At 40.6% G+C, this 11,022-nt stretch overlaps 1 protein-coding gene across 1 annotated transcript in view; it reads right to left on the bottom strand.

The window, feature by feature from the left end:
* Positions 1–1,579: 1,579 nt before the first annotated feature.
* Positions 1,580–11,022, bottom strand: part of LOC150081548 (organic cation transporter protein-like) — a 39,554-nt gene continuing 30,111 nt past the window's right edge. The window contains exons 10-11 of the mRNA XM_090380094.1: positions 7,793–7,932; positions 1,580–1,696 (exon numbers count right to left, since the gene is read on the bottom strand). Of these exons, the coding sequence (XP_090236220.1) occupies positions 1,651–1,696; positions 7,793–7,932 (186 nt within the window). The 3' untranslated portion in view covers positions 1,580–1,650. The remainder of the gene's footprint in view (positions 1,697–7,792; positions 7,933–11,022) is intronic.

Raw genomic sequence — 11,022 nt, 5'->3', positions numbered from 1 at the left:
ACAGAGCATTGATAAAACTCAATGCTCTGTGTAACTAAATAAAAATAAATTTTCGCATTATGAATCCAGAGCACGTAGGCCTGTTTTATTATGTAGAACCCCTTTGTTCCTCTCACCAATCTTGTTGCCCTTCTCTGTACTCGTTCTAGCAACTCTACATCCTTCCTAAAATGAGACCTCCAGACCTGCACACAGTACTCAAGGTGTGGCCTGATCATTGCCTTATACAAAGGGATAATCACCTCGTTGTCTTTGCTAGTAAAATTCCTATATATCATTGGCAAAATTCCATGACCTGCTCTGGCAGCCCGTGTGTACTGCTCAGAGAACTTCATGTCTGACTGCCAAATTACCCCCAGGACTTTTTCATTGTCCATTTCTGTGTGGTACTACCTGAGTGTAGTACCACACAGTTGGTACGTTTCTCTTGGGTTACTGCTACCCATATGCAGTACTTCGCATCTGTCAATATTAAACTTCAATTTCCACTTCTCAGCCCGTCTGTCTAACTTTTCTAGATCCTGTTGCAGTAGCATACTGTCTTTACTATCATTAACAACCCTGCCAACCTTTGTATCATCTGCAAACTTGGACATTAAACTTGATATACCTTCATCGATATCATTAACAAATACAGTACACAAAACAACAATGGGCCAGCACCGAACCCTGGGGGAATCCACTAATAACATTAGTCCACGTACAGCAGTGTCTATTTATTACCACTCTCTGCCATCTCTCACTCCACTATCCCTTTGTATTATGATTACTTGTATTGTGATTACTACAAATCTTGGTGTAGCGACTAGTTTTAAATTATATACATACAGGAATTTATATCAATACAGTACTATGATCACCTGTTTCAAGAGTGCCTTTGTAGGTAGTACAGTGGTTATGATCTCTCACCTTTTCCGTCTTTGAAAGATCTCTGTTCAAGTGCCCTAAGGATAAATACTTTTGTAGTTTGTTTTTTTTTTTTTACACAATGTAAGTTAGTCTCTCTCTCTCTCTCTCTCTCTCTCTCTCTGTACAGAAGTTAGTGTAAGTACATCTGCTGTCTGTTTACTTCACTTTACCAATATGAAAATAATTTCGTTAGTAAGCACGGATGGCAGTACAAACGTAACTGAGACTGATATGTTTTTAGTTTTCAAGTAATTTCACAAGTTGCTTTAACTGCTGCAATTTCTTCTTCCATAAGACATACCAATCGTACTTAATAAAACTGAAGTAAAATTTATATCTGAAGTGATGTGAACTTCCTTGTACGTTATAGGACGCGAGGAGCAGTTTACACGGTCATTATATGCGTGTCTCAACATTACTTACGAAACAATATTTAAAGTTAAGATAAATAACACAAAATTATTGTTTACGGAGCTTTATTTAAATACAGGTATGAACAATATTTACACTGAACTGTCACCTTATTTCACTTACGAAATGCTTCGTTTATTCATATTTTAGGAACCTGTGAATGTCTGTAATTTTGGAGAAGCACTTTTGTGTTCCTTTATTTAATGCCAACGTTCTAGGACAAATGAAATCAATTCTTCTAGCTTTAACCATATTTTCTAATTGCAATAACTATACCTTATGTCAGTGGAATCAAGGAAATTAATTTATTCTTTCAAACCGTTAATAATGCTAGTCGTTGATAGAACATGGGTTTTCTTCTCTGTCCGTTGAATACCTAAAACAAAGTACAAAGATTGAACTATTAAAGTGTTTCATAGGTTGTCAGCAGTTCATACATATTATTCAAAAACAGATCTAAATATTGTATATCATTTAATCTGGTAGATATTCAAGGAGGAAGAAAAGTCCTCATCAGTGACGAAGCTATCATACTGCCCGGTGACTGACGGGCTTTCCTAGAACCAGAGAACTAGGGCAGTCCGACTCCTGATTTACTTTGGTTGTTAAAGATTACGTGTGAGCCGTTCGACAATTTCTCTGGGGCGCCCAGAATGTATAATTTCGCCACTGTCCTGATGGCTGGTACATTAGTTACAACCACCGTGCTCCGTTAAAAAGGGCAAATGTTCGAGTTCTGGCAATTTTATTTTGGACCAATGATCCCGTTTACAAACCATTACAGCAACACTTCTTATAGATAGTGAGAGAAACTAAGGGCTGCTCTTGATGAAGTTAAAACTAGAGCTAATCTTTAAGACAAAGTTGTGGATATTCTCTCCACAATAACTTCCGATTCTTAAAAATTGCCTATTGAAAAAACAGTTACAAAGCCCTAGCGGTGTTCGTTCTTTTTCTGAAGCTGTCCGTGGAAGCTCAGTTCCATCTGCTCCAACTCAACAAACAATTCAAGATGATGGCTTTCCCTTTCCAGAGAAACTCCTACAGATACAAAATGTATTAATAATTTTTGCTAAGAAGAGTGAAGATCCTATGCCTACAAGAGACAAGGTGGAAGGGAAATAAAGCAAAAGAGCTCGGTGAAGGGTACAAGATGTTCTTTAGGGAAACGGATGAGAGAAGAAGAAATGGAGTAGGTATTGTAATTGATAAGGAGTTAAAAGATGGAGTGTGTGAGGTTAACAGAAGGAGTGATAGGATTATGAGTATCAAACTGGAAGTGGGTGGACACTTGACCACAATAGTATGTGCGTATGCCCCGCAAGTAGGATGCGGGGAAGAAGAAAAGGACACTTTTTGGATGGAAATGGATCAAGTAGTCATGGCAATACCTGAGAAAGAGAAGTTGATTGTTGGGGGGCGATTTAAATGGACATTTAGGAAGAAACAAGAGAGAAGGAAGAGTGTATGGAAGGTGGAGTATTTGGGAAATAAATAGAGAAGGTGAGAGGATAGTAGAACACGCAGTGGCATTCGACCTGGCGATAGTTAACACCTACTTCGAAAAGAAAGAAAGCCAGCTGATAACATACAGGAGTGGGGGGAAAGGACAAGCCAGATTGGAGGAATGGAGGAAAGCGTTGGAAGAGAGAGTTGTTGTTGTTATTTGGTTTTTAGGATCATTAGAAACTAAGGCCATATTGCTCCTGGGATATGCGATGGTCATTTCCTGACCTTTCCGCATCCTCCGTATTTAGTGGTCACGGGCTCGAACCCCGGTCTAATCAAGAAGCGTGTGCCTACGCACTGCTGCTCCTGCCCACCTGGCTACGGAGGCGCCTAAGGAAAAGAGAGAGGCATGAGGATAAGTAGAACAAAGACAGAATATATGGTATTGAATGGAGAAGATGAGGGTTCTATAAAACTGCAGGAAGAAAAGCTACCATCAGTTTCGAAATTTAAGTATCTGGGATCGAACGGTGAGGGGGATGGAGGATTGAGTGCAGAAATACAGCATAGAGTGCAATGTGAATGGTTGAACTGGAGAAAGATGAGTTGGGTGCTGTGTGATAAGAAAGTAAACTGTAGAATGGAGGGAAGAGTGTATATGTGGTTAGACCCGCACTGATGTATGGTGCTGCGACATGGGCGATTACAAGGGCCCAGGAGAAGAAGATTGAAGTGGCAGAGATGAGGATGCTAAGATGGATATGTGGTGTGACGAGGAAGGACAGAATAAGAAATGACTACATCAGCAGTACGGTTAAGGTGGGGCCCTCTGAGTAAAAATGCAGGAATCTAGGTCGAGGTGGCTTGGACATGTGGAACGAAGAAGTGAGGAGTATGTGGGGAAGAGGTGGGAAAAGTTGGAGGTGATAGGGTAGAGGAAGAGGAGGAGACCTAAGCTGAGATGGAAGGACAAGGTGGCAGAGGATTTAAAAGAGAGGATGGAGGAGAGAGGAAGCCCAGGATAGGGAGGAATGGAGGAAAAGAATTAAGGACGGAAATTCCGACCCCATATAAACGTGGGAAGAAGGCGAAGATAAAGAAGAAGATTAATAATTTTTGCTAAAGAAGATAGTGAACTGAAAACCAGAATTTGATTCCAAATACTATATAAATTGACTTTAGGAATGTGAAAATAAAGTCGCTCCCACTCACGCGTAACTTGAAATTATGAATAACTCTGATTTGGTAAACACTCGTATATTATTATTATTATTTCTCCTTTATTGGAGGTTCTACCTCGTGACGGGTATTGCTACCACGTAGGATGGTTGTTGTTATGTCTGGTGTTACTATTGGTCGAGGAATTCTCTGGCTATTCTACAGGTGTTCGCCGGGAGACCTATTGCTGCTAGGCTGTTATGTAGGGTCTTTGGCACCATACCAGTGGTTGACACGATGATCCGGATGGTCGTAACTTATTGCATATGCCACATCTCTTTGATCTCCTGTCTTAGGTTAGTGTATTTCCTGATTTTTTTCCTCGTAGGTTTTCTGGACGTTGCCAGTGTTGGGCACTGCTATATCAATCAGATAGGTAGCCTTTTCCTTCTTGTCCACAAAGGTTATGTCCGGTCTGTTGTGCCGGATTATCTTATCCGTTATTATGGTGCGGTTCCATTCCAGCTTGTGGGTTGGGGTTGAAGTCTCTAGTACTGCCTGCGGTTCGTACTTGTAGTACGATGCACTTTCTTTGATCAACTTGTATTGCTTTGCTAGCTTCTGATGTATTGTCCTAACTACTTGGTCGTGTCTACGAGTACTCAGTCTGGGTGATCATTCCGCAGTGATATGTCGGATCGTTTCTGAGGTTAAGTGACATCGCCGACATGTGTCATCTGACACTTCGGACTTATTGGCGATGTATTTTCTATAGTTTCTGGTGTTTATTACATGGTCTTGAATGGCGAGCATCAATCCTTAAGTCTCGGGCAAGAGCGTCCCGCTCACGAGCGGGACATTGGAAGAAAATTTTATCTATATGATCTTGATGGAGGTCATTGTAGTGTCTGCCGTGGAGTGTCGTCTTCTTTATGCCATCTTTCTAGCTTCTTTTGTGCCGTCTGGGTGGGAAGGGACTGCTCACTTAAGTTGAGTGGGGTATACCTCTTGTCTGTCTTCCTTATGTCCTGGTGGAGTGCTGCTGTGTGTTTCTGGAAGTAATCCTTCAGGTTAGCTATCGCTGTTTTCTGTTGCTCGAAGAGGGCTATCAGGCCCCTTCCTCTTTCTAAGTTATTTTCAGTATCCACGGCTGAGTTCGGGTGGTGTTAGCGGCTCTTTGTCATCATTGTCCTTGTCTTTCTCGTAATATCCTCCAGCTCGGTGTTAGTCCGATCTATGACCACGAAGGAGTATGTTAGCACTGGGACTGCATAGGTGTTTATGATTTTAACTGTGTTCCCTCCATTCAGCTTTTCTTTCAGAAGGCGTCTGAGTCTCTTATGGAATTTTTCGGTCAGGCAGGCCTTGATTTCCTTGTGCTCTAACTGCTGAGCCTGCATTATCCCCAGGCATTTGTAGGTCTCTCCCTCTGTCATGGCTTCAATCTCTTTACCTGTCTGCAGTTGGAAGTTTGGGCCGACATTTTCCCTGATGCAGTCCGTGGGTCTTGCATTTGTCTAGACCAAATTCCATCCTGATATCATTGCTGAATTCTTCGGTGATTATTATTATTAGCCACAAGAAACAGTGGGTCATCCCGGGTCGGCAATGTGCCAGGACGGTGTGAAATTTACATACTGATGTGCGGGGAACCACATGTACAATGTATAAGAGTACATGCTTGCTCGACTTGAAGTATTTACAGAATTCAACTTACATAAGCTTGAAATAAAAACAAAGTTTGTAAGAATAAACAGCAAGGAAAAAGTAAGAGAAACATAAATGCAGCAGGCAGAAAGGTGCAGGTGATCCTCACAGAGTCAATAGCTGGTATCAATTCTTAAGGATTCCCCTCCTGTAGAGCTTGTCCTCCCCGAACTTATCTGGGTGGATACCAAATTTATTAAAGATCTGGAGGCCATTCGCCGGAAACATGTCCCTTAGGGAATCGATGTTTGTAAGCGTAGGCAGCAGAGGGAGGCAGGAGTCGGGGTGTTCTCCTCTTGCCTTCTTTGGGCCAGAAATTATTGGGGATACAGCTGGAGCATCAATTCGTCCCGTGATAAGCCGTGCTAGCGTGAGGGCATTCCTTGTTTGTTTTGATGACAAGTCTCCAAAGAGTGGTGTATAGATTAGCTTGGAGGATTGATCTGGAGATAGTAAAAGGGTGTCCCACCACCCTTTCATCCATCTGAAATATAGCTAACTCCAATACCATCTCTTCTGCTGATATTTCCTGTGAAGTTCCCAAAAGTTCAAATCCATCAGTGCTTTGTATTTTCTTCTTTTGAAAACGCTTTGGGAATATGACATTCCCAAAGCATTTTCAAAAAAAAAGAAATTACTGAAGACTTATTTAAGTTAGAAGAAGTTAAAACAAATTTCTTTCAGATTGAGTACTAAAAGTAAATCTACGCAAACAGTGCGTTGGATAATTAGCCTTTCTTCACGCATTTATAAATGCGTTGGTCACAGTATCCAAAGCGGCCACGTGTTTGCGTACTACTCAAATAAAATTGAGCTCCCATGTTGTATTAACTGTAAACGTCGAAGAAAGGAGTTTCATCATTCCATCAGAGATATAAATCTTCAAAATATTCAGATAAATGCTCATAAATACAGAACTGTCAGTGATGAAATTAGACATACCGCTTTTGAATAGTCAATTGATATTGCACTCATTCAAAAATCATATTATGTTAAAGGAAAAGTTACGGCTTTTACTGTTTAAACAGAGTTATAAGGCCAATCATGATCATCCGAAATAACGAAATCGTCCATAATTATTTTTAACGATTCATTAGATGTAACTGTAATTTCTAGTTTATGCACTCAATTCATAGCCTGTATTTATATTACTGGCATTTTTAGCTTTACATATCTTTTTTTCCGTCTATTGTGCTCCATATGCTGACTTGAACCCATATTAAACTCGCTGGAACACGCTTTAATGTATTTAAATCACCCAACTTTATTATCTGTGGTGACTTCAATGCAAAGTCTCGGTCTTGGTTTAGTTCGTCTATTGATGTGACAACCTTTGAATGATTTCACCCTTCGTCACAATTTAGTTATTTTGAATCAACCTAATCTGGTACTTTGATACTTGATACAACCTGATACTTTTTCCAATTCCCTGGGCAGCTCAAACATTGATGTCTTTGTGGCCTCCCTTAACATGGCTCGTTTTGTAAGTTTTTCGAATGTATTTACGGACTGGACAACTTCTGATCATCGTGCTTTAGTCTTTTCTCTTAATGTTCCTTCTTTTCTACTAAAAATGTTCGTTGGGAAGTTTTTCTCAATCTTATCATCTACTCTGCCGACTTCTGAACTATTTGAATCTTCTGATCTTCCTCTTAGTTTTCACATTGCAAAATGTAATAGGTCAATGTAATGTATTTTGGCAGCTACTAAAGCCTCTAAAAATAAAGTTAAAATAAACATTATTACTCCCTAGTGGAACCAAAATTTAACAAATTTACGTAAATCAGTTCATGGGCACGGAAACTCAGCAACTGAGTCTATATTGGGCTGTATATGTTATGTCTGTAAATTGCGTGTTGTGTGGTCGATTTACTGTTAGCTGAACGAGAAACCCCTTCAATTATACAGGTTCAATTCGTCTATTGTACGTCTTTTTAGTTCGTCTATCTTCAGCGCTTTATCCCCTTTCAAGCTCGGTAGTTTTTCTGTTATGTTCTATGTAATATCAACATTCCTTATATTATGGTGATCATGTATGCTAGCATATTATCCTGAAGTGGAAAGGGGACGAAACTTTCTACTGTGAAGATTGATACAAAGTAGTATTTGAACAATTTCAAATTTTTCAGGACGACAAAATCATGGAATTTAAAATTACCTGGAAATATCTTCGGCTTCTTTTAGAGTGTCTGGTATTTTACAGTTCCTTGTTTCTGGCAGTAGTAGTACCATCAGTCCACTTGCTATCGACAGTCCTCCATACAGTCCTAAACTTAATGTCCTGTGGTAATCTCTACTCTGTAATAATAAAGACTGTGTATTACTTCAGCACACACGCGGAATATTTCTAAATAAAGTTTTTACTCCATTATGTACATATTTCCAGTTTGGGGAAATATAATTATACCAACGTACGTTTGAGTGCTTTATCTTCAAATAAATAATGGACTATTGTTCGCACAACTATATAACAACATTTTCAATTTATTACAATTTATAAAAAAAAAATACTGACCTTTTCTTTTTTTTTTTTTTCAAGGACGCACCTTCATAAGCGTCGTCCGTGATAAACGCGATAATTGTTATTGGGTTTTAGGAGCGTCGGCAACTAAGGCATGTTGCTCCGTGTGTATTGAGGCCGATTTTCTGTTTATTGAACGAAAAACCATGCTACCATCGCTTGCGACCGACCTTAGCCACGTTGTGAAAAAGGCCCATGAAAATTCCTCCGGTCATCGACGGGATTCGAACTCAGGTCTTTTCCACCCGATCTTGGGAGGACGACGGCGATCCTATCAACTGTGCTACCCACGAGGGCACGCAGTAATTAGCTGTGATTCTTTTTTTATTTATAGTAACAATTGAAAGTTTAAGGTTGCTTCTTTAATTGTGTTAAAATGTAAGTTAAGTACAACATTTCACTGATACCTAACAGTGTGGGGGCCTGAGACGCCTCAGGGCCAAGCATCCCCAGTCAGTCCGCGCCCATTGTTAGATTTAAGAAATAAGCCTTAAAAAACGATGTATCTGGCATTCAATCCTTTGACTTATGCACTATCTACGTTACAACCGTTGAATATATGGGCCTCTGTGCGGAATAGGCAGGAGATCACAGAAGTATGCCACCATCGCAAGTGCTGTGTTGCCTGAAACTACAATGGGCCTAGAAGGCAATACAGTATTGTGTTTTTTAATTTTCATATGGCGGTGCCTATTGCCGACAATGCCTACGAGAGAGGAGTAGCAGATTTTTGCATTGAACCTGATTTCTGTGTTTAAGCCAAAGGTCCCTGCTATTGTTTTTTTTTTTTTTTTTTTTTTTTTTGCGCTAGTCCCTTAGGGGGCAGGATTCGCTGGTCTGCAATTTATTAGAGACGGGATTTTAAACTGCTTGTACCCAGATTTGGGTTTCCTGGGTACAGGAATTGCTGGCATCCATTGCTATTACATTTTCTCCAGTGGATGATTCTTTGTGGTATTCACCACCGTACGTGATTATAGGAGACTGCTGCACCCATAGGACTTGCGCTTATTCCTATTGGTGTTGGAAAAATTACATTTAGTTTAGTACGTGTGTAGTTGGGCCCGCCTCCTCGTGGCATGGACGGCTTCTGGAAAGCAGCCTTTCTGGTAGCAAAGCGGCCAGAAACAACACACACACACACACACTACACTCATTTCTGGCCATTGTACAGACAGAGTCTTGTATATCATCACAGAGAACCATGGTGGAGATGAACTAACGTTTAGAGGCCGCCTTGCGTAAGACACACAACACGTGTCCACACATGCTATTGTCTTGTACTCTGCGCGGTAGCACAGTGGTATCGTCACCGTCCTCCCACCACCGGGTGGAAAAGGCCCGGATTCGAATCCCGTCGATGACGCGAGGAACTTTATTGGGCTTTTTTCACTCCGTTGCTGAGTTAGTCGGTCTTAGGCATAGATAGCAAGGTTTTTCCCCAGAATCTAGGGTTTTTCGTCCAGCAAAACAGGCAAATCGACCAGAGAACACACGCAATTTATAGCCATAATATAATAATTTTTGCTATTGTCTTGGACTCAGAGATGTAGTCCTTTTCCTTTATTTTTAGAGGTAATATCTCCCTTGATCTCGCTCGCTTAACAACTAACGAATGAGTTTAAACTTTTAACTGTCATGAATGCCTTAAAGACAGTGAACAAATATAGAAGTGTAACCAATATTAATAAACACTTTACATGTGTTCAAATTTGATGGCACAACGACCCAGTGCAGTCACATTTACCTAACACTGGTTTTATATTTAGTAGTGACAAATTATGCCAGAAAGCTCATACAGCATCGGAAAAAAAAAAAAAAAAACCCCTTCCCATTTCCTCCAACAGTTTTTCTAGTTCTGCCTTGAATTTATTTAAGCTGCCAACTTCTACAACGACAGATGGAAGTTTGTTCCTGCAATCAACCTCCCCCCTGCTCGCTGGCTAAAGGCAAACTTCCGTACATGTATTCTACAACCGTCCTTCCTCAGTTTGAATTTGTGCCCCCCCCCCCCACTCATGTGCACAGTCTGAGCAAGACGAAGAATCCCATCAGCATTGAGCTCGCTCAATCATTTCAAAGCGTTTAACACCTCAGTCAGATCACCTCGTAAGTGCCTAGTCTCCAGATGCTGCAATTTGCATCATGCTTTAGGTAATTGGAACTGAAGCATTTCATGGTAAGTGTACCCCTTTGTTCCCCTCACCAGGCTCGTTCCTCTTCTCTGTACCTGTTCCAGCAAGCTCTACAACCCTCTTAAAATGAGACGTCCAGACCTGTATTCAGTACTCGATGCGGTCTGACCACTGCATTATACAATCACCCCCTTATCCTTTCTGGCAAAATTCCTGTAAATCATTGACAAAACCCCATGGGCTTCTCCTGGCAGTCTATCTGCACTGCTTAGAGCAGTTCATATCTGACTGAATAATTACCCTCAGTCCCCCCCCCCCCCACTAAACTGAGTATAATACTGTACTACACAGTCGGTACGTCACTCTGGGGTTTCTGCTATCCATATGCAGTGCTTTGCATTTGTCAAGGTTAAACTTCAATTGCCATTTCTCAGCCCATCTGCCTAATTTTTCGAGTAATTAATATCATTAACTACCTTTTGTATCATCTGTAAACTTGGACATTAAGCTGATATATCTTCATCAATATTATTAATAAATGTAGAAAAACAACAATGGGCCCAGCACTGAACCCTGGGAGACTCCTTTAATAACATTAATCTTAACGTAAGAGAAGTGCCCATTGATAGCCACTCCGTCTTCTCCCACTCTCAACTATCCATTTATCCATAGCATTAACTTGCTCTTAATGCCACATTGCTGCAGTTTGTACTGCAGTCTTTTATATACAAC

Source organism: Mastigoproctus giganteus, chromosome 8 (genome assembly GCF_048544385.1).
Source record: "Mastigoproctus giganteus isolate SK-2022 chromosome 8, ASM4854438v1, whole genome shotgun sequence".
Taxonomy (NCBI): Eukaryota; Metazoa; Arthropoda; class Arachnida; order Uropygi; family Thelyphonidae; genus Mastigoproctus; species Mastigoproctus giganteus.
Note: the sequence above shows the minus strand (reverse complement) of the source record. Positions and strands in the feature narration are given on the sequence as shown.